The sequence below is a fragment of the Episyrphus balteatus genome, chromosome 2 (assembly GCF_945859705.1).
Source record: "Episyrphus balteatus chromosome 2, idEpiBalt1.1, whole genome shotgun sequence".
Classification (NCBI taxonomy): Eukaryota; Metazoa; Arthropoda; class Insecta; order Diptera; family Syrphidae; genus Episyrphus; species Episyrphus balteatus.
Window position 1 is genome coordinate 38,368,476 of NC_079135.1, and position 25,412 is coordinate 38,393,887.

The window sequence follows — 25,412 nt, forward strand, 5'->3', positions numbered from 1 at the left end:
TTTTTTTTGGCAGAGTTAGAGCATAAAATTAATTAAATGTTGAAGTTTTTCAAAATGTGTAAATTCATTTAACCAATACACTCCAATGACGGCGTTCATAAATAAATACAAAGTATGTAATCTTAGTTGCATTCAGAATTTCTTATGATAACCGAAATTTAATAAAAATATTCGCATGTTTTCGTTTTCGTATTGCTTAACAAGATTCATCTTAGGTTTTATTTTATTAAAGGCGTAGGCGCTGATTGTATCTTTTCTTTTTGTGAACGAGAACTTTCTGGCGCCAATGGTCACAATTCATCAATCGCATATTTAATAAAATCCATACATACGTATGCAAAGGATACATTTTCTATACCTACTCCCACAAATACTTGTGTACCATTTGAAAGTGTAAGCTTCCTTTTGAGTTTTGAGTATAGTTTCCTTTCAATTGTCCTGTATATTGTACTCGTATGTACCTACATTTGGTTGCTTTTTGAAAAATAAGCGAACTAGAGACATACCGGAGACAGTTGTTGTCATAACTGAAAAATTATTTTTCTGAAATTCTGTTTTTTTTTTTCTGTAAATGTGGGTACAAGCTATATTGTAAGTAAATTGTTCCATATTTTTTCTTTTACATGCAAAATATTACTTGATTCGCATCATTTCAAAGCTTTTTCCTGAGCTTTGGGCATAATTATGCGCAGAATCGTATTTCTTTCAATATACAAATTTCCTAAGTTTTGTATGATGTTCACTTTGATATGTACCCTTTGATGTTGACATGGGCTCCATTCGATTCAGTTTGATATATTATCCCTACCGTAAACGTTCTATTGCTCAATTTTTGTAAGTACATCAATTCGTTTTGAGCAAAAAAAAAGAAGAAAAAAAATCCATTTTTTTTTTGCTGAGATAAATCTAAAGTGTGTTAAAAGGCTTTAAAGGCCCCTACCGCCTTTAAGAAAATTGGTATCGGTCTATCTCGAAATCATCATCAAAACCAAAGATGGCACAATTTGTAACTCACATCCAACCAACATTGGTAGAAGCTTCACAGGGTCATATGCCTTTTCATCATGGCCATCAAGTTGGACTTCAGCATCAATCGCATCTCCCTCATAGCGGACATAACATGCCGTCACCACCTAGCCATCACAATCATCATTCTCATAACCAGCACCATCATCAACAACAACAGCACCATCAGACTGCTCAAATTCATAGCAAGCATCATAGCAGTCCGCATCAGCATGCTCAATATACTCACAATTACCCCGGCTATAATGGGGTAAGTATAAGTTAAGAAGCCGTAAGGGTCATTCACAGTACTTAGTTTTTTTTTTTATTTCTGATATTATACCTACCCGCAAGTTTCTTCATTTTTTTCAATACTTTTTTTCTATACCTTAAAGACCATCATAAACCAGGACATTACTTCACAGTATTGCAAATAGCGTCATCGCAAAGCATGCAAAATCCTACATTTTTGCTTTTCTATGTTCTGCTAGCTCAAAGCATTTTGCAAAAAAAAAAAAAAATTCGAGTGAATCTCTTTATTTCCTCGACTTTTCGACTTTTTCAACTTAATTTTCAAGCTAAAAGTACCTACTCGCAATCTTTAAGAGAAATGATTATATTTTTCATTGATGTTTTTTTTTTTAAACTTATGCATGTTGTATTCTAAAAATACATATTTTTTAAAAATCTTTTTAGACAGGCTCGTAGGCTCTGTGGCACACTCTGTGGTCTTGACAAATATGAATACCTACAAATAAATTTAGTTGCTTTGTTTTCTCCGCCGGGAGCAGAAAATACATACCCATAATAACCGAAATCTTACGCCAAAAAATTAATTAAAAAACACAAGAATAAATTTAATGCAAAGTTTAAAGAAAAGATTTCCTTCACTTTCGAGTCTGGGCGTAAGTAAATAAGTAATTTAGTTTAATTGCTTTTTAGCATTTGCAAGAAAATTTCCAAAAAAATATCTAATAAATCATCATCATCGTTTTCTAACTTCGAAACGAATCAAATAATAATAATTGAAAAGTTCCTTGCTCCTTTTATGTAGTTTGTGAGATGGTGGTGAATGACGAAATCAAGATTTGAGATTGAAATAGCCAATCGAGAATAATTAGATAAATTGCAAGAGGGCGCCATTGATGGGGGGGAATATATTTGTTCAGAGGGAGGAGGATGATGAAGGAGAGACGGTTGTAATTTTTGAGAAAATGCCACTATTGCCAGGCCAACAACTAATTTTAGGTATCTAGAATGTATCTCTTGAAAGAAAATGTGTGCGGTCGTATGGTGTTTTCTCTTTTGCATAGATGTGGATATGGGGGGTATGGATGGATTGGATATGTAAATAAATAGATTTTTCGAAAAAGTTTGCAAATAATATTTTGACGTAGGTTGTTTTTTTGTTGCAATATTTGTTTTTAAATGTTTCAAAACTGTCGAAATGTTTTTTTTTTAAGAAGAAAAAAGTTTGTTTAACGCATAATAATTTTGTGATGAACGACACGCATTGATGCGTTATTAAAAGAGTAAAGTTTTACTGTATACAATTTTGTTTTGAGAGCGTGGCTATAAGCTCTATTGATTGTTTTTTTTTTTTTTTTTTTTAATTTTCAATTATTCATTCACTAAAAAGCTAATCAAATTATTTTTTTTTTTAAGTTTAAATATTCAATCCTATTTAATGTGGTTTGGTTTTTATATCAACTATGATTGTCAAATAAATTTCAGCAAAAAACAAAATTCTAAGATTTGTTTGTGATGACTCAATGCAAAAATGTTTAAAGGTTCTAACTTCTAACACAGTTTTTGATGCTTTGATATACTCCCTGGTAGAGATTTAAGGCTCATACAACAAAATCACTTATAAATTTTAATATTTTAAAATTTTAAGTCACTTTAACATTGGACGCTTAGGCCGTGTGTGAATTGCGTTAAGGGGGGAAATCCCTCCAGACGACACCTTTTTCACTATTTTTTTTTATGAAAAACTGAAAGCACTTATTGAAATTTGGAAAAAGACAAGATATTACTGACATTATCAAGAATTGAAAAAAAATTTTTTGAAATGAAAAAATAACAAAATGGCGGCTCTGGAGCCTTTTCAAAGTTGACGCCTCTAGTTTGCGCCGTGCAATGTACAGGTCCAGGAAATCATTTTAAATCAAAAAGGAAATTTTTTTCCGTTAGATGATATTAGTACGCATTGCATGAACCTAAATTTATTTTTTTTAAATGAAAAAAAATAAAAATTAGAAATCAAAAAAACGAAAAAAAAACATGTTTTTTTCTACAAAGATGTAGTTAAAAAAAATATTTACTGTACAAATTTTATTCAACTTTTAGGTTCATGTTGTGGCCAATGATTTAAGGAGTAATTTGCTTCAAATTTCAAGTCGATAGCTTCATTAGTTTTTGAGTTACATTTTACGGCGCGGAAAAAAACTAGTTTCGAAAAAAATGCGTTTAAAGCTTTCGTTTTCGTACTATGGTAGGTTCGGAGCGCATTGGTTTCGGGACTATCTAGCAGGCTTGTAAAAGAATGCAATCTTTTGTGAATGCAGTCATTGCCATTCAGTTACACAATTCCAACAAAAGATTGCATTCATTGACTTACACTTGAGACTTAGACTTCAAATTTTGCAATCACCAATCATTTTCCATGAAATGATTGCAATCTTTTTTTTTCCCCAATCAATTGACTGCATTCAAATGATTGCAGTCTTTTGGGACTGCATGCAGTCTTTGCATTCTTTTTGCAATCTTTCCATTCCTTGGCAGTCTTTGCATTCCTTGGCAGTCTTTTGCATTCATTTGCATTCCTTGGCAGTCTTTTGCATTCATTTGCAGTCTTTTGCATTCATTTGCATTCTTTTGAATTCTTTTGAATTCTTTTGCATTCTTTTGCATTCTTTTTGCATTCTTTTGAATTCTTTTGCATTCTTTTGCATTCTTTTGAATTCTTTTGCATTCTTTTGCATTCTTTTGTATTCTTTTGAATTCTTTTGCATTCTTTTGCATTCTTTTTGCATTCTTTTGCCACACCCACACCAAACGTATGGATTTCACAAAAATTTTAACATTTTTTTAGTTCAAGGATGAATTTGATAGTTTTAAGAATTAAGTTCAACTATAGTATCATTGTCTGTGCAGGAGTAATAGTACAGTCAAATACAGTGAAAAAGGGGTATGCCTCGGAATGAATTCTAATAATAATATTTTTTTTGCTTAATATCTTCGTTTTGGCATTCTATAACTTACCTCAAAAATCTCATGTTCGGAGGTCGTGATTTTTAAGGCCAAACCACAATGGTATTATATAAACATATGATACATGATTTCAGAGATATGTTTTTGTTAAGATTGTTAATGATTAATGGATATAAAAGCCTTCATGCTAAATTTGGTTACTCTACCATAATTTTTAAAGGTTTTTTGGTAGTAAGTTTGCAAGTGTTTTGATAATATAGGTTGAAAGATGAAAAAGAGTTAAAACTTTTTTTTAGAGACGTCAGATTTCCTGGATTTCAGTTTTTTTTTCATCATTGAATAATACCATTGTCTATTATTGCTTATTTCCAAAATCTTAATTTTGTGGTTTGGCCTTAAAAATCACGACCTCCGAACATGAGATTTTTGAGGTAAGTTATAGAATGCCAAAACGAAGATATTAAGCAAAAAAAATATTATTATTAGAATTCATTCCGAGGCATACCCCTTTTTCACTGTATTTGACTGTACTATTACTCCTGCACAGACAATGATACTATAGTTCATCCTTGAACTAAAAAAATGTTAAAATTTTTGTGAAATCCATACGTTTGGTGTGGGTGTGGCAAAAGAATGCAAAAAGAATGCAAAAGAATGCAAAAGAATGCAAAAGAATGCAAAAGAATGCAAAAGAATGCAAAAGAATGCAAAAGAATGCAAAAGAATGCAAAAGAATTCAAAAGAATGCAAAAGAATGCAAAAGAATTCAAAAGAATTAAAAAAGAATGCAAAAGACTGCAAAAGAATGCAAATGAATGCAAAAGACTGCCAAGGAATGCAAAGACTGCCAAGGAATGGAAAGATTGCAAAAAGAATGCAAAGACTGCATGCAGTCCCAAAAGACTGCAATCATTTGAATGCAGTCAATTGATTGGGAAAAAAAAAAGATTGCAATCATTTCATGGAAAATGATTGGTGATTGCAAAATTTGAAGTCTAAGTCTCAAATGTAAGTCAATGAATGCAATCTTTTGATTGAAGTCATTAAAGATTGCATTCAAAAAAGATTGCAATCTTTTACAACTCTGCTATCTAGGCACTTTTGAGGCTTCATTTAAGGCTAAGACCACTGAAAATAGTTTCTTCGGTTGATAAATAAATTTATTACGCAAAAAAAAATAATGCAAAAATAAAAAATTCCGGAGGGATTTCCCCCCTTAAATAGTTAACACCGTGTAATATTTTTGACACTATTGAGGTGAACAAAAATTTGACACTGTGTTAACTATTTAACGCAATTCACACACGGCCTTAGTAATACTTGAAACTAAATGTATCCTAAATAGGAAATAATTTTCAAACTGAAAGTTGAACATAAAACCTTAGGATTTTTATCTTCAATATCCAAATTTCTTTGTATTGTTTTGTAGGCATTGTATTTTACAAATGTATCCCGAAAAATTATTTATGGGGAAGAAGTTAGAAGATTTAACGAAAAGAAATATCCAGAAATGGCACATAAATTTCTCAATACTAATTTCCAAACCTAGACAATTAATTATTATATGTAATTCACCAAGTCAATCATTCACATTTCCCGCAGCTTATAATATTCATAACTTCGAAGCATTTTCTGTCAAACGACACTTTTGCAAAAAAAAATAAATTGCACGACTGGGGTCGCACGTACTTGCTCTTATGCTTAAAGTAACTATAATGTTAAAGCTTTTTATTCAAGAAATTTAAAATTCGATATTGTGAAGAAATTTCATAAGTAGTATAAAAAAATTAAATCTGTTTTTATAATTAATAAAACTCCGATTTAAAATATCTTAAAAAAAAAAACAAATATGCCATTTTATTTCTCGTATAAAAAGGTATTTTTAGAAAAAAAATTTTGAAAATTGTAGGAGCCGTTTTTTAAAAAAATAATTTTTTATATATAAAATTTTTTTAACATTTTTCAAAAAAAAAGTTGGTATGCCATTTTGAAGAAATAATTAATTTACACATAAAAACTAAATTTCAAAATTTTTCATTGATCCGTTTTCAAAAAATTGATTTTTCAAAAAAAAATTTTGAAATATTTTTTAAAAAACCAAAAATGCGTTTTTTGAAAATTTTCTAAAATTTTAATATTATCTTTACTTACACACTTTTGTATAAAAATTTTCATTTAAATCGGGTTAATTTTGTACGAGATATTCAGAAACGAAAAAAACCGTTCTATGACAGGTACCGTTAATAACGGTACAAAAAATATTTTTTTTATTTAAAAAGTTGGCCCTTATGTGTAGTATTACACACAAAATTTTTAATCAAAATCGTTAGAGCCGTTTTTGAAAAAAATTAACTTTTCTATTTCCGTTATATGACAGGTACCGTTAGTTTTGGTCATAAAAAAAAAATTTCAATTTCCCCTCTAGGGAATCGCCAAAAACTGCTAACTACCAAGTTTGAAGAAAATCATTTCACTCGTTTAGGCTGCAGCTCCAGATAGAGACAGACGGACAGACAGACAGACAGACAGACAGACAGACAGACAGACAGAATTGCCGGACCCACTTTTTTGGCATTCTCCATCATCGTAATGTCATGTAAAATTGTTATCTCGAGTTCGATTTTTTTTACGAATCCTAAACTTGCCCTATAGTACCTATATCGCAAGTAAAAAACAAAACAAATGTTTCAAGTTAAATACCGATTTAAAATTATTTTTAACACATCGTCGCCTGAGAATTGTTTTGTCGTATACGCCAATTTTGGAATTTTGGGAAATCGCATTTTAAGGTTTGAGCTTCTATAAAAAAAAAACTGGCCGATAGATTTTTTTCAATTTTTAATAGAATATTTTGTGCGATATCTTCTTTATATTTATGTTGTCAAAATTGTCACATCTAATTTGGCTTTCAAATTATCGGGGTTTTTACCCAAAATCAGTTTGTCGTAAACGCCACCAAAATCAACTTTTTTTCCATCCCATACACGTACGACAAAGTAGGCGCACGTACGACATTCCAATACCAAGACATAAATAAAAAAGTAAATTTTCAATTTTCACAGTTCGTTTTTATTTATTAATTAAACATTTAAAAAATAGTTTCTTATTACATAGTAGTAAAATAAATAGATTAAAAACAAAGAATAAAACAATAAATATGACCATAAACATGAAAAAAAAATAAAACAAAAAAAAATTTAACAAAAACTAAAAGCCATTCTATGACTATGAAACATGAAAGAAACAACAAATAAAACAATAAAACCGCGACTTTTTTTCACTTCAAGACAGCGCTCTTGAACCAAGCGCCGCCCGCGACCGACGGTCGACTTGTTGTTCTTTTGTGCTCGATACAAGATCAATAAGTGATAAGTGTACAGCAATAAAACAATAAAACAGCGACCTTTTTTTCGCGAAGAACAATGGCGCCTTAAAAAAATAATTTTCGACCAGCAGGTGTTTTTGCGAGCGGGTGCAATAACAAAACTCACAGCAACCCTTTTTCGCTTCGTTCACGACAGCGCGCGTGAACAAAGAGGCGACTTGTTGATCTTGTGTGATCGATACAAGAGCAATAAAACAATAAAACAGCGAAATTTTTTCACTTCACTTCGTTGAAGACAGCGCTCGTGAACGAAGCGACAAGATCAATAAGTGTACAAAAATAAAACAATAAAACCGCAACCTTTTTTCACTTCTTTTAAGACTTGTCGACTTGTTGATCTTGTGTTTTTGATAGAAGATCAACAAGTGTACACATTTATGAGCCACACCCACTTCCATATTGTGTCAGATCGGTTCTTGCAACCGAGGATGAGGTCAAGATACTTGCGGCAGGAACAAACGACAAGAACCATTAATTAAACACAACATTTGAGATGTCTCTGAAATGCACTTTTTTCTTCCTTGCACCTCTAGGAATAAAGCAAAACCTCAAGTAGCGCAGAGCTTAATGCAGCCCATAGTTTTTAAAGTCGTTGTCCCTATAGCACATGAAGTCCTTATTTTCAATAAATACTTTTCTAGTAGGTATATTATATCTGTTTATATTCTATTTTGGATATATACCTACTTTTACATACATGTAAGAAAAAACAATTTTAAAATTTCTTTCGAAATTTTCTACCTATCTGTTTTGTACGACGTACGACAAACCAATACTGAAGAAAAAAAAGCTGAAAAATACATAGAATTTTTGTCGTAAACGCCAAAAGTTGGCGCTTACGACAAACCAACGCTAATCCAATGCTTATTTTGTGGATATACGACAAAATGCACACTAATTATCTCAGTAACCGTAAACGATAGGACAAATCTGATAACAGAAATGAAAAGAGAACGTTCTAAAACCTATTACTACATATCCAGTTTAAAAAAGTGCATTTTGGCGTTTACGACAAAACAACTCTCGGGCGACGACATATACATTTTGAAAAAAAAAAAAAAAAAAAACATTGAATATGTCCAATTTTTGCTTTAAATTTGTAGTTGAGAAAAAAAATTGTAAAAAAATATTTCCAAACTTGTGTTTTAACTGTCGAGTTCAGGTCTTGAAAGTTACCTTCAAGTTAAGCTATGTAGATTCTTAAACGATTAGAATGTGTCAACGTTAATCACTCTCAATCGTTAAAATTACTTGAATTATTTGTGTAATTGACTTTAAAAAATGATTTTTTTAACTAAAGTTTTAGGAAAAGTAAATTGAACAATTCTTGATTTTCAATTTACAACCTTGTTTAAGATAATTGCCAAAAAAATAAATCCAATTCAAGTGTAACTTATTTTTTTTTTTTATTTTTTACACTCATTTTAACATACATTTTTAGAAAAAAAAAGGGACTGGCAAAACTTTATAAGACTCATGTAAGCGATTTTTGCAATAAAATTAATAAATAAATAAAAAAAATCGAGGCAGGGTGAAATTTTGCAGGTAGTTTCTGGTATAAGTAAACCTGCAACCTCTTTCAGAACCGATTTTTTTGAGGTTTGTTAATTTTTTAACAAACCATATTAAAGTGTCTCTATTTTCTGGAACACTTTACAATGCGGAAATAAGTGTTATTTTGCATTAAAAAATAACAATGTATTTACTTTGGGTAACAAAATAGTGCTCAAAGACTTTTTTTTTCAATGATTTCCAGGATTTAAACCGGATCTTAATATTGTTTAATTATTGTTTACGATGAATGTTATTGTAAAGTAGTTTTCCAAAATGGGATATACTTTTTGTTCATCGAAAAGCCAAAAAACTCTTTCATTTATCGATATCGGCCTATTTTAGAAACGCGAGTAGGACTTCCGAAAACGTTTTGAAGAAAAAATTAAAGTCAACATTAAATATTTAAAAAAAAAAATAATTTTTTATTTACAGTTTAGGAAGAAAAACTCCACTGTTTTTTACCTTTTACTTAAATTTTGGTCTTATGATTTTGCTGTAAGGTAATGTTTTGATAATAAATACAAAAAACTACAATTTTTGACTTGACCAAAACTAAATATTTTTTTTTTTACTAAAGTAAAAAGAATCTAGAATAATCTTGAGTAAGAAAATATTTTTACTTGCTCTATAGGGCAAGTATTGGTTTCGTTTCGAAAAAAAAGTTTGAGGTTTTAATCAAAACCAACATTACGATGATGGAGAATTCCGAAAAAGTGGGTCTCGCAATTCCGTCCGTGCGTCTGTACGACCATCTGTACACCTTTCCACAGCCTAAACGCGTGAACGGATTTTCTTCAAATTTGGTACAGATGATTTTTATAGAATTCTGAAAGTTGTTTATTTTTTGTTTTGTTTTTTTTTTTTTTTATATCTCACTTAGAAAGTGTACCTCCAATACAAATTTTTCAAGTTATACCAAATAACTCGAAAACGGCTCTAACGATTTTGATAAATTTTACAAACAAGACCCAACTTTTGGTTTAAAAAAAAATATTTTTTGGAAGGTTATTAACGGTACCTGTCATAGAACCGTTTTTTTGGTTTCAAAATATCTCTTACAAGGCTAACCTGATTTCAACGAAAAATTTTATAGAAAAGCGTTTATTTAACCGTAATATTAAAATGTTAGAAAATTTTCAAAAAACACATTTTTGGATTTTTTAAAAATATTTCAAAATTTTTTTTTGAAAAATCAATTTTTTGAAATATTTCGAAATTTTGTTTTTAAGTGTAAATTAATTATTTCTTTTAAATGTTAGAAAATTAATTGTTTAAAAAACGGCTCTAACGATTTTCAATTTTTTTTTTCTCAAAATTCATTTTCATTCAAGAAATCAGATGGCATACTTCGTTTTGTGATCAAAACCTTTAAAAACGGTGTTTTATTAATTATAAAAACAGATTTTATATACTTTTTTACACTATAGGAAATGGTTTAATTTAATCTAATTATGATTTTGCCTCATCTTATATATATAATTCTCCTGTGCGTTTGTTTGTGACCCTACTCCTTCTAAACGACTTGATAGATTTTTCTGAAATTTGGTGGGGGTGATAAGGTCCATCCGAGACAGGTTTTGTTTTATAATTGGACCCAGTAGGTGGCGCTGTTGTCAAGTTATATGCAAATTCCGTATTTGGGGTCGAATGACTGAACAGATTTTTGTGAAATTTTGTGTGTGCGATAAGGTCCATCCGAGACAGGTTTTGTGTTATAATTGGACCCGGTAGGTGGCGCTGTTGTCAATTTATATGCAAATTCCGTATTTGGGGTCGAATGACTGAACAGATTTTTGTGAAATTTTGTTTATGCGATAAGGTCTATCCGAGACAGGTTTTGTGTTATAATTGGACCCGGTAGGTGGCGCTGTTGTCAAGTTATGTATATGCAAATTCCGTATTTGGGGTCGAAAGACTGAATAGATTTTTGTGAAATTTTGTGTGTGCGATAAGGTCCATCTGAGACATGTATTGTGTTATAATTGGACCCGGTAGGTGGCGCTGTTGTCAATTTATATGCAAATTCCGTATTTGGGGTCGAATGACTGAACAGATTTTTGTGAAATTTTGTGTATGCGATAAGGTCTATCCGAGACAGGTTTTGTGTTATAATTGGACCCGGTAGGTGGCGCTGTTGTCAAGTTATGTATATGCAAATTCCGTATTTGGGGTCGAAAGACTGAATAGATTTTTGTGAAATTTTGTGTGTGCGATAAGGTCCATCTGAGACAGGTATTGTGTTATAATTGGACCCGGTAGGTGGCGCTGTTGTCAAGTTTAATTCAAAATCTGTATTTGGGGTCGAATGACTGGATATTTTTTGTGAAATTTTGTGTGTGTGATAAGGTTTGCCCCAGACAGGTTTTGTGTTATAATTGGACCCTGTAGGTTGCGCTGTAGTCAATTTATTTGTGCTCCACATATCAACCGAACCGAGTGAACCGGAAAAAGTTTAACACATTACAGGGCTAAAATTTGAAAACAAATACTTGGAAAGGCGGAACGAAGTCCGCCGGGTCAGCTAGTTTTTTTATAAAAAGCTTTAAGATAAGATCTACTTTTACCATAAGAGCAAGTACGTGCGACCCCAGTCGTGCATTTTATGTAAGGGGTTATATCTAGTTGTAAGTGCAAAAAAAACCTTCTTTTTTGTGGATTTTTTGTAAAGAGGCATTTAATTATATAAACCTAAAGAATACATATCCCTATAGCAAATTTAATGCATAAAAAGAATTCGCTGTTTTTGGAGGTCGTCTAGGAGATCTACTACAAAAATAACGGAACCCAATATTTTTCTAAATACACAGCGAATTATTTTTATACATTAAATTTGCTATATGTACATGTATTCTTTATGTTTGTATAATGAAATGCCTCTTCACAAAAAATCCGCAAAAAAGAACGTTTTTTCGCACTTACAACTAGATATAACCCCTAAAAAAAAAATTCATAAAAAAAGTATATGCAATTCACTTTCACATTTAAAAACTGGTACGCAGATCGAGCTAAATTTTAGCTCCCATACAAATTATCGAAGAATTTTAGCCGAGCTAAAATGAGTCCCATACAAATTATCGATAACTTGTATGGGAATTTTATCTCGGCTAAAATTTAGCTCGAACTGTGTACCAGGCTTTAAGATTTAAAATCTTACTTTCCATTATATCGTATTGAACATTTAGTTTTTCGACACGCATTTACAGATGCCTGTAATTTTTTGCCTGTAATTTTTTTTTTTTTGCTGATTTCGCTTTTAAAAATAGGCTTTTGGGAAGTAACAGCAACAAAGAACTTGACCATATAATCACCATCTTTAAACATTTCAAATATTAAAACTACTTATTGTATATTTAATATAAATCTTTTTCCACTAAAGGTTTGATAATCACGCCTCCCATGCTCTCCTCTTTGCATTGATGTCGTTAAGTTTTCTATTTTTCTTTTCCAGACGTTAAATTTCTCAGATTTTATATTTGAAAAATACGTGTGCATATGAAGAATGTATAGTTATCAAAGAACTCGTAAGCGTGAAAGAAATAAAATTTCGCTGCAATTTGTTGTAGTCAAAAGGTATCACCGATAGATTTGTACATAGTTTATGCCTTTGCCTGTAAGCACGTAGCAGAAGCCTTACATATTTCATTTCAAATGCATCGCATTGCAAAGCATTGACACTCATATTATGAACACGACAATGAAAAGGCGTTTAAGGCGCCCGCCAGTAAAATAAAGATCCTTGTGATGCACTGCCAATGTCACTGTTTTCTTTGAATTTTTTGTAAAAACTTGTACGCCCTCGTATTTTTCAAGTGCGAAGTATGTATGTGTCTGTATCAGTTGGGTTTATTACTTCAGAAGTTCGGCGTGGTACTTTAAACTTTTGTCCTCAAAATCATAGAATCAAGACCTTTGAAAAACAAAGTTTTAAGTGCGTCATATTCACAACCAAAGATGTCACCAATATTGCAACTGTAGTAAAACTCAACTTTGGCTATGAGCCAAAATTTGTGTGAATAAAGTATAGGTATATGAGTTGTTTTTCTATCTAGATGTGTGTTTTTTTTTTTTTACTTTCTGAATATTCCCTTAACATGACCTTTGGCTTTGATTCTTCAAAAATTATTTTGAATCTTTTGTTTTCTTATATTTTTTTTTACTTTAATATATGCATTAAAATTGGTATTGGCATCTTGTCTTGTGGGTAGTCTATTCATATGTGTATCCAATTTTCAATATAAATTATTCATGATTTCAGAATATAAGGAAAATATTCCATTATCGTAGGTATTTATAAGTTTCATCTTAATTGTTGCAGTTTCTTGAATTTTATTTTTGAAAATCGGGTAGTTTTTCTTGTTACTTGTACATCATTCAAGACTGCCGATTTTGTCATTAATTTTATAGTATGTAGGTTGATGAATACAAGATTTTGATTTTTGATTGTTTCTTCAACAAAAAAAAGAAAATAAATAAACTATGCCTAAAAATGAATGTAAATTTCCATTAAAACTATTTTTACTTCAAAAAAAACAAAACAAAAACAAAATACGCTCGCAACCAATATACAAAAAAATTAGTTTTTTGGGTTCGTTATTAAAATAATTACTTGTTTATAAAATTTGTATACGTTTTTTCAAAAGTATTTATCAGACTTTGAATAGAAAATGGGATTTCTGTCATCAAACTTCAATATATTTGAAACCAATAATAGATACTACCTATATTAAAATAAGAGACACTGTTAGAGAATTAAGATGCATGTTTATAATGGCCCTTATTTGGAAGGGCCATTTTTCTAAAATGTTCTTTTTCATTTTAATCATGATGATGAAATGCTTGAAAATATAAAAAAATTGACTTTAAAGTTTGACCGTTTGAAACAAAGGAATAGCTCGTGGGATCAACTTGAAACTTTGCAGCATGTTTGTGTTCAACTATTAACGTCACAATTAACATGTTATTTTGTATTATTATTTCTTCTTTTTTTATTTTTAAGATAAAGGTTCTTATTTCATGTATGTACATAAATACAAAGTGGAAAAACATTCTCTTTTCCTCTAAGCAGATTTTATAGTTTAAAGCATAGATCGAAAATAACAGTTCACTTTCATTTTCTACCGACTTCCAAAAAGAAGGAGGAATTCAATTCGTCTGTATTTTTTTTATGTTTGTTACCTCATAACTTTAGACTGAGTGAACCAATTTTGATACTTCTGTGGTCCCATTTCAATTTTGTTCCGGCTATAGAAACTATGAGAAAACCCATAAAAACCAGTTTCGATCCATGGAAACGGTTTTGTTTTTTTTTTGATAAAAATGATTACACTGGTTTACTTTTGTTGCCAAAACAAAAATATACTTTTCTGAAGGTTTTCGGTGTGCTGAACTCGAATCCGAAGTCAGAAAAAAACGAATCAGCTCCCGTTTTTTGAAATATTACCGTTAAAAAATGCAAAAAAAACGTTTTTTTGAGTACTTCGGTTTCTATAAGAACTGTTTTCTATCTTTCATTACTTGTTTAAATCTTTTCAATATTTTTTTTATTGCCCGAGATATCTTAAAATGAACAAAGTAGGTTAGGATGCATATATCATAAAGGAAATATAAAGTATATTTTTGTTTCGGCAACAAAAAAAAAAGTTTAATTTGGTAATAACCGACTTCAAACAAGTAGGATGTTCTCAATTTAAATGTATTTATTTTTGTATGTTTGTTACCTCAGAAGTTTCGAATGAGTGATGATGGGACATGGGACTCATTTCAATTTATTCGAGCTTTGATTATGTCATTCATGGGAAAGAAGTGTTTTAAAAAATTTTTTTTTTGTTAAAATGATATGTATGTATTATCGTTTGTCCTCGTAAGATAGTTAAATTAAATTGGCCTGCTACATAAGGGTTTATTATTGAGATTAATTGTTTAACTTTAATAATAACTCTCATCGGTTGACATTTGTAATACAAAAATATAAGTCAATAAAACCGTTTTCACTAAAAATAAACCAAATGAGAAGTCACCTTTCAAAAAAAAAAAAACGATAAAAATCACTTTTAACTTTTTCAAACTAAATATGCAGTTGAAGGGTCCAAAGGAAAATCGGCACATGTTTACATTTTCTGAAAAAATATAGCCTTGTAATGAGGTCATGTAGTATTTACTGAGCATTATGAGATGAATTTAAGCCTTGCTTAAAAACTGATAAATGTTCCACTTTTATTAATATTCAAAGAAGACAAAACTGTTACTTGCTTTGATGGTTCTGCTTTGCAAAATTAAAATTCCTCAAAACACTTTAATTTCTTTCTCTTTGCGATATTAGTCACACTTTGTATTTAAAACGGTTAGAGTGTGTTATTTTAAAAACCTGCGAAAAGTTAAAAGATTACTTTCGATCTCCGGATAATTTACCTATTACAAAAGTTACAGTTACAGTTTTCACACTCCTGAAAAGTTTCTTAGAACTTCTAAGTTACTTACACAGTGACAGTATAGACTGCTCAAAAATAGAACATGTTTCTGAAGGGTTTTATTTATGATTTCTGTAACGATGCAACTGCTATTTATGGCGCAGTTTGCTTCTAAACCACCTGCACATAAGGGGTGAAGCTTGAAGCAGAAGCTGTCATTAAAAATGCGCAATTTAAAGTGAAGAACGTCCACAATAGTGAAGCGCGGCACTAGTAAAGCTGGCAGAAATAAAATTTAAAAAAATGACTATTGTAGGTACTGTACTTGTTCTTGTAGTCCAATGTATCGTTATCTTAAATATCTATTGGAAATTTAAGATTTTGTTTTGTGTCGAGAAAAAAAAAACAAATAAAAAATTTAATAAAAACAAAAAAACAAATTTTTTTTTTTCAAAAACTTACATTTGAAACTTCAAAATGCTGTCTGTAAATTTTTAATAAAATTGACTTACGCTTTGATGAAATATATGAACTTAAAAAATATGTCATTATCTGAAAAACGGCAACGCAACAATCGTAATGTTGGTTTGGATTAAAACCCCGAATTTTTTTTTCTACACGAAACCAATACTTCCCCTATAGTAAATTGCAAGTAAAAATACGTGTGCCTAATATCGCACATGGGATTCTGCCCGACTTTCTCGTAAGCGACTTAAGCGATTTCAACAATCAGATGATATATGCTAAAGGACCCCGCACATTTTGTATGGAAAGTGGCACTCGGTGAAATTGTTTAAAATTTAAGTATGTTGTTCTCTTGAAGTCCCTGATCAAAAGTCGATATAGGCAGAAAGTCGAAAAATGGACAGTTTTTAAGATAATAGGTTTTTTCCGATGACTATCTCAAACCTTTTATTTTTCAATTTTTTCAAAACGAATAAATAAATTTTGGCTGTGGTGACTGTTTTTTTTTTTTTTTTAAAGAAGTCACCATGACTTCTTTGTTGAACTTGAATTAGCTCTGTTATTGGCATGGTGAAATTTGTGTGTATATTTCATTATATTGTACAGCAGCAATGTTTATCAATATCGTTAGAGGTGTTTTCTAGAATAATAATGTTTCCTTAACGATTGCATATATTTTGCTCCAAAACAAAAATTTGTAATCCCTTCTCTATTTCCCATGTTTTAAAAGAGAATCAGTTTGCATTCGTTAAGATTGTAGTTCAAAGTATATACTAACAGAAAGACTAACAGACAGGCGCAGAGACATAGCTCAACGTTTAAAGGACATAAGTGCATAATGCAATCATGTCTCATTAGAGGGATAAACTGACAGACAGACAAACTAATAAACTGACAGACAAACTTCAGTCTGACAGATTGACAATATCACAAACTTATTAATTGACAGAAAGACTTTAACAAACAATCAACGAGTTTACATCAAAATGACACCTGCCTACCACCATTGGTGGTACCTACTAAAATTAGCCTTGGTAAAGTGACAACAATTTTCAATGCCACTTTTCTTGGACTTTGTTGCACAAGTTCTCTATACATACACTTGTTATATTCGCTCTTAAAAGAATCTAACAGTAAACAAAGAATATTTTTTTGTGTTTATGCTCTCCATCTCGACTGCATTGCGTGCATTAAATTCTTTTATTTTTTTTTTTTTTGTTGTTTCCCAGAGAAACTAACGAACAAATTTATTACCACCCTTACTACTTACCCTTTGCCTTTCTTTGACCATATTTAATCATGTTGCGAAAATAACAAGTGAAAAAAAAAACAAACAAACAACAAACAGTTTGTGTGTCATATTGTGCATAAAAATGACATCATCCCTTTTATGTAAAATATCATATGCGCATGCTTTGATATGGGACATGCTGTCTGCGAACCAAAAATTCCAAAAAAAATATCCTTAGAACATTGAAAAGGATAAGCGGCTATTTTGCTTCCGCCCAGTCTGAATTTAACTTTAAAAGTATGTGCTACGAATTAAACTAGAAAATATATTAAAAAAAAAAAAAATATTTAAAAAAAATTTAAGACAATTTACAAAAAAAAAACCATTTATTATAATTAATAAAAAAATCTACATTCTACACATTGCATACATTTTTAATAAAAAAAAATAGGAATATACTTTTATTAATAAATAAAAACTTAAAAAAAAACTAAAAGAAGAAAAAAAAAATGTGTGAAAACTTTACCGGATTCCTTCAATTTTGTATTATTCAATAAACATTTTTTGAAAAAAAAAAACTTCTCTTATTGTAAATTCAAAGGAAAAAATCAAGTTGTGACAAAAAAAATGGTTACCGAAAGTGGAGCTCAGCAGGTGAGAAAATCAAAGAAAAATCAATTTTAAACAATTAAAAGTTTTAAATTTAATTGTTTCATTAAAATTGGTTAAGTTTTTGTTTAAAGTTAAGTGAACTTTTATAACTTTTACAAATTTAATGAAAGAAAAAAAAATCTCTGCTGCAGGCGAAAAGAAAGGTAGTCTGTTAAATGGCGTCCGTCGTTGGTTCAATCGATAAATTTTCTGAAGGGTGGTAACTATACAAGATGCAGCTTTGAGGATATATATTTTACCATTTACTATACAAAAATCTTTTCTTTTCATATTTTGTTCGGTTTGTTTTCTTTAAAAACATCAAGAAAAATGTATTCAATTTTTCAAAATTGTTAAATATAAAAATTCATTCATAGATTTTTAGAACCATTTTGAAGAAACTTGATGAAAATTTCTTTGGGTGGGGCTTATGTACTGAAAAAAAGCAGGAAAAACCTACCTTTAATGAAATTATATCATACGAGCTATATCTATATTTTTGAGTCAATTTGACAAAATTACTTTTGAAAAAAGGTCTTGAATTGAAGGTTTTGTTATAAACTATTGTCTAATCGCCGAAGGTTTTTTTTTTACTTCGAGAAAAGCGGGGGTTCAAAAACCTCTGCTTCGAGGGATAAATTATTGACTCAAAAAACCTTTGAGTGTGTTGGTGTGAAAATGCATGGATGATGCATGTGTCATCTGATTGATGAAAATTTAACTCCCTTTGGATAAAAGATTGATGGAATTCAATTAGAAAATATGATTTGAGTGACTTTGATCATTTTGAATGCATTGTTAATGTAATATCGAAAGTAGTTTGTTTTTTAAATAATTTTTAATTGTCTATTTCAGTTGGAAAAGTAGTTTGAAAAATTGGAAAAACTTATTCAATAGTTAGTTTTCTCATTGGCATAATGAAATTTGCAAATTTCCCTTCAAATATTCAAACTAAAGAGTCAAAAGAGAGAGTGAGAAAAAGATTAGTAAGAGAGAGATTCTTTTTATTGCGCAGTCTCCAAAATGGGTGTAAGTTTAATTGATTCTGTGCCTTTTTTCTGACATTTGTTTTTTTTTTTTTAATTTTTTTCTTTTAAAGATTTTGGTCTACTACATTTTTTTTGTTATTTTTTTTTTCTAATTTCAATTCTCTTTGTCTATGATGGATAGGTATTGTCAACAGAGCAATTGTTAACAAGGTGATTACCTAGCCATACGTCTTGACAGGGTACCTAACCTACCTACCTTCATATATAAGCAGTGTACATTGTACATATTCTGCAAATTGAGTGTGGTCTTTTTATTGTATTGTATTGTAGAACCTCTTATGAGGGCTAGAAACAACTTGGTTTATGTAAAGAGGGCTATTAAATAATGCAACAAGGCAGGTAGGTAGGTGTAGGTGCGGGAATTGCAAATTGGTGATTTTGTTTTTTTTTTCCCCTTTAATTTGTATTCATATTTAGGTTTTGAATTGTTAGCGGTTTATAGAAAATGTTTGTTTATAGTTCTTTGTCAAAATTATTATTTCGCATTAAGGATTGTTTTCGCGTGATGCTTAATTCAGATTTGTTTTGTATATTATTATGACGCATGTTGTTTTGCATAATTTTCTTCCAAAAAATACCATGTTTGCGAACCATAAAAATCTGCTGGTAGCTGGAGGTTGTGTTCTTCAAGTTCACTTTTAAATTAAATGAATTGGTTTATTTGGGATTGGTAACAAAACAACCTTTGTTTTTGAAATAAACATTGAGAACTTTTGTATTATTGAAAATTCTTAGAGTAAATGGGTCTAGAAAAATCGTGCCCAATTTTTAAATTCGGTTTTATTACATTTTCCGAATATAAAATAATGGCGAAGTTTCACTTTTTTAAATTGGTTCTCTTAACATGTTGAGATGCGAATCATATTTCTTCAGTAAATGCCATCTTAACAGGTTTGCAATAACAAAAAAAATCATGAACTTTTTTAATTCTTGGTTTTCGTTAAAAATGGTTTTGGCTTCAAAAGATTTATTTTCTGCTTAAAAAAAGTAGTGTCAAATTTTTTTTTTTTTCGTAAGATTAACTGGTACTGAAATATTTCATGAAATTCCTCGATGGGGGAAACATTATAAAGACGATTTATACAAACAACACACAAAAAATGGAAGAAATTTATCTTTTTAAAGTACAAAATTCTTTACCAACTTGATTACTTGGCACTAGTTAAAAAATAATGATGGAAACAATACTCGATATTTGGCTAAAATTTACAATGCTTTCAAAAGTTTCGATTAAAACATGGTTTAAGGCTCAAATTCTTGAAATTCGTTTAAAAAGAATAATAAATTGTTTTGTAGTTTTTTTTTTTTGGAAGTAGTAATTTTTAGCATTAAAATTACGAAAGATTGAAAATTCAGGTATTTTTTGACATTTCTTTTTTTAAATATTTGAAAATGTTGCGAGGCCGGAAACTTTGGGCTATAAATATGAGCAACTCTTCTAAATATCAGAACCTGTGATGCGGAGTCTGATGATTATAAAGTTATAATGAAAAAGAACTACAAATATAAAATTCTTAAATTCTTCAGACTATTTGTTTTTTGATTTTATGAATCCAAACTTGTTTTTCTTTAAGACCTTTTCGGCTCATTTGACGAAAAAAAAGATTTCATAATTGTTGCCATTTTACCACCAAGCACAATTTAATAATGGTGAATAATGTTTAATATAAAAATGAAAATTGTCTTCAACACAAGTTTATTAAAGGACTTACTTTTTGCTCATAGTTTCATGATTTTTAACAATGAAAACTAAACAAAGGTTCAGAGGTTATTATTTTGTTTGTTTTTTTTTTTTTTCAAATCCTTAAAGAAAAACACGGATTAAGGTAAGAATCCCAAAAACCGAAATCCCCGGAACTCCAAAACACCGAAAAAACAAAATCCCGAAAACCAAAAATCCAACAAACTCAAAATCCCGAAAAATTATACAAAATGAAAAATTTGCAAAAAATTTTGTTGCAAAAAAAAAAGAAATACCATAATAATCGAAACTCCAGTTTTTTTTTTTATCTCAGTCAAAGCGGACCAGTACAATTTCAAATCGATCAATTTGTTTAAAATGTGAATGAAAATCAAATCGAGTCAGACTGAACTTGTTTATTTGATTTTTAAATTTCTATATTAAATTAATTTCAGTAAATTTAGTAAAATCTACATTTTCATTGTTTATTTTTTCAAGTTTCCTTCCAAGTGAAGATATAAACATATTTTTATTTAAAAATATGTATTTCCTATTAAATTGTTAGACATGGATATCAATATAAAAAAAACCATGCAAAGACATAGACATTAACATGCGTTACAAATAAAAAGGGTAAAAACGGGTAGCTTTCTAGATTTGTCATTCACCTAAAAACAAAAATTACCAATCTAAAGCATTTTTGTGAAAAACTACAAACAGAAATGCAAAAAAATAAAGATCAAAACCCTAATAGTTGTAAAGTGGATAAAATGTAGTGCCGGAAAAGAAAATATAATTTCGAAAAAATGTCATTAAACCACCTTAAGGTTTGGCTTTGTTGACATTTACTCCGTATCTCATTACAACACTTTTTCATATGAATTTTTTCTTTGACCCTTAATATCAATATTTTGTTTTTTATTTTTAAATACCAAGGTCAAGTAACAAAATATATCCAAAGTCTTCCATATAGGTATGAACCAGTTTTTTTTTTAAATTTTTTTTGAGAATTTTTTAAAGGGATTATTTTAACTGTCAGTAATTAAATTTTATGGTTCGTTTCAATTAAAATGGGTTAAATATCGTGTGCTATTAAAACAGTTACCGTAAACAAAAATAAAAAAAAACCTACATTCAAGTGTAAATAACATTATGTAGGTACATAATGTACATGTCTGCTCTCCGCATATAAACAGTCAAGTGGAAACCACAGAAAAGAGGGTGGATTCTTTTTATTTATTTTTTTTATTTTGTGTATTATGAAAGAAGTAATGAAGATAAGGGATGAAAAGACTTTTGCCAGGCTTTTCGGATTAAAAATTATATCGTTGCTCTGAATTTCCAACGTTACGCCCAAGAGAATTTTAAACAAGTTGTATATGTTCTCATTAAATGTGTGTAGTAGGAAAAGAAATAGTATAGTGTTTTGAACTAAACAAAAATTTACAAAAAGGTGTTTCGTTAAATCATTTTGTATGTAAAAATAAGTAAAACACCTGGGTTACACCTCTTTGATTATGTGACCATTGATAAAGACTACCTACATAACTTTTATGTAAATACGGTTTGGTTTTTCAATAAAGTCGTTTGATTTTATAGAATTTAAATAAAACATTTTTGAAGGAGATACGTTTTTATTTCATTCAATTAATCTGTAAGAACTCGAGCTTGATATCACCGATAACAATCAAAAAGGTCGATGATATGAATATATTCTTTCTGATTTGTAGACATTCTAAGCTCCTCAAATTAAATTTATAAGTTATTTTCTATTGTGTTCTTTGTTCGGAATGTTTCTGATTCGTAAAATAATTTATTATCCGGTGGTCTAATGTTTTTATTCTGTGTTGATGTTGATATATAGGATTGAAATGTCGCTACCTATTATTCAATCAAGGACATCTATCCTCAGTTATTTGTTTTATTCTTTTGTTTCGTGCAAGAATAGCCCTCCTTAGTACAAACGTATGCTGATTGAGAAGGTCCTCATACCGTCCGAGATTGTCCTCAATTTATTTGCTTCACGTACCTAACTCCAGTAATATCGTGTTGTCTATCGCTTATTTTATCATTCATTGTGAATAACGTCCTTGAATGAAATAGCATAGGGATATGTATGTACTAACCTACATTTATTTATATAAAATTGTGAAATAAGCTAACAAGGACATAAAAAGAATGTTGAATAATCATAAAGTAAAACGTGGAAGATTGTAATAAAATTTATCATAAGTTTTTTTTTGTGTACAAAATGTAGATACTCGTCCAGGTTAAAATTTTATAACTTTTAAAGTATAAATCCGATTCTGATGATTTTTACTAACGAATAGGGACAACAATCAAACATGAAAAAAAATTTAACAATTCAGTGTTTTCCTGTCGGTTTTCTATCTCTTTGTATATTGTCAAGGAGCCATAGCCTCAAGCTAGGAGCTGTTCATTTTCAAAATTTTGTTCATTTTATGCTAAATTTTCACTATTGGCAATAGGTCAGGGTTGTTAAAGTCCATTCCAATAAAAAATGTCTTCACCAACTAATCAAGTTATTAGATATTTTGTTTCTGTTGAATGCTTGTAGTTTCTAATCACAAGCTATCGTTTGTCAGCAACAGAAATCTCAATGCGGAAATCATCACTTCAAATGACGTTCCGTCATTCATTTACAACCAAGTTACTTCGACCTTTGACCAATTTTTTTTTTTTTCAAAAGTATGTTTCTTCGTATTCATTTAATATTCCTTCGCTGTGTTTGAAATTAACTTTTTAAAACCGTTTGAAACTTTTCTTCAATTTTTTTTTCTTAAAATTCCACTTTTTTACAAGAAAAGTTTTAAAATTCACTTAGTCTTCAAATCCATTGCAGATATTTGTTCTCATACAATAGTAGTTACTTTTAGTAATTTTCTTGCCATTCAAGTCTGGTTAAACAAGTAAATATTGGAACAATATTTCTATAAAATTATTTTTTTTTCTTGCATTTTTTACATTTTACTTATAATTTTGTTTTACTATTTTAATTATAGGGTGATGGAAACACTTCATTCCTCCGTTCGGCACGTGCCGGCAACTTGGAAAAAGTGTTGGAACACTTGAAAAACAACATTGACATAAATACTTGTAATACTGTAAGTTTGATTTCAATTTATACTATGTTTTAATATATCTAGTAAATAAAACCCAAAAAGTAAACAATGAAAATTATATATTTATTTTTAATTCACATAAATAAATAGTTTGTCACACAAAATCCTTTATTTTTAAATATTTTTAATGATATTTTTGAAAAAGAATTGAAAATCTTTGAGTTAACTTTGAAGGATAAAGAGTACGGGGATAGAATTATTGAATGATATGAAATAACATATTTTCCTTAGTTTAATGCAATAAAATTTAGATAAATAGATAAATTATAGAAGAGAAATTTTTGCTGGTAAAAATTGGTATCTTAAAAGCCCCAGGCCGCAAGTTCGTTGGAAGGATTTCGACACAACAACGGTGTCGCAAATTCGCATTCAAGCATTAAAATCGTTGTTAAGTTGGTAATTATTCGTTAATATCTTCGTATTGGTTTTTTTTTACATTTATCTTATAGGAAAAATAACACGAAAATCAACAACAAAATTCTCGCATTGTTTTTGTTTTCAACTATTTCGTAAATAAAATTTGACAACTAGCTCAAAAGCCCAATTGCATCATCTAGACTAGTATTTCCCAACCATTTTTTACCCACCAAAAACTTTCCAATATCATCATGTCCCTGTGGTATTATGTATCTAAAAAAATTAAGCGCTAGTACTTTCAAAAAATTTAATGTCTGCCCATTTCTATTTGAAGTAGTGATATGATTTTTTTTTATGATTTTCACAGATCTCTCGTGATGTCAAGTGGACATTGCCAAGAGATTTATTTTTATTCATAATTGTGTTTAAGCAATTTTTCTCTATATAAAAAAACCCTTTCCAGAATTTACAAATATGTATGTATACATTTTCGTATAAATTTCAAAAAAATGGATCTCTGGTGTCCAATGTAAATTAGAAATTTAAAGAGTCAAATTTATTGTTTTAATTGAAAAAGAAGCTATTTTTGGTTTTCAAATCATATATCCTGAAAAATTCTGAGCAAATAAAAGAATATCCATTAAAATGACTAGTTTTAGGCCCAATTTATTCAAAAATTTAAAGTCTTCATTTAAAATGGAAATTTTTATAATTTAAATTATCCAGAACTCTCCACTTAAAAACAAAAAAACTAAATTTTACTGGACTAAACGCATTTTCTCTTCCAATGTTAGTTTTGATTTAAATCTCCAAACTTTGTTTTGCAAAAAAAAATACTTTTTTTTAAAGAGCAAATAAGATATACCAATGGTATTCATCGGGTATAAATATTGACCGTTTTTATCTTTCAATTTTTAAAATATATACACAAAAAATAGCTTTATTTCTGAGTTTGTAATCAAAATGTTCAAAATCAGCCTTGACATGGAAGAGTTTATTTTTCGAGCACATGCTAAGGTCCAAAAACAGAACTCAGAAAAATAACCCCTTAACACAATTTTGTAACTCCGTGGTATTCAGAACATATGTATTTCTTAGTTTTATGTTTACATAAATTTCTTCGTAGGTACAAAGAAATCAAAATGTTTTTTTTTGTCTACTACCCGTAGTGAATATGTTTCATTTTCAAGGAATTCAATTTGTAAGAAGTTATAAATATAAATAAGAGAGAAAGAAAAAAAAGAAATCACATGCAGTAACACATGACGTAA

The 25,412-nt window shown here is 29.6% G+C and overlaps 1 protein-coding gene across 3 annotated transcripts in view; it reads left to right on the top strand.

The window, feature by feature from the left end:
- The first annotated feature begins 852 nt into the window (after positions 1 to 852).
- The window catches only part of LOC129910799 (ankyrin-3), a 97,454-nt gene continuing 72,894 nt past the window's right edge, over positions 853 to 25,412 (top strand). The window contains exons 1-2 of one of the 3 annotated variants that reach the window (XM_055988348.1): positions 853 to 1,276; positions 23,665 to 23,766. In XM_055988348.1, coding sequence (XP_055844323.1) covers positions 995 to 1,276; positions 23,665 to 23,766 — 384 coding nt within the window. In that variant the 5' untranslated portion in view covers positions 853 to 994. Of the gene's footprint in view, positions 1,277 to 17,610; positions 17,915 to 23,664; positions 23,767 to 25,412 lie in introns of those variants that run through there. The other 2 variants (XM_055988346.1, XM_055988347.1) reach the window with 2 other exon arrangements.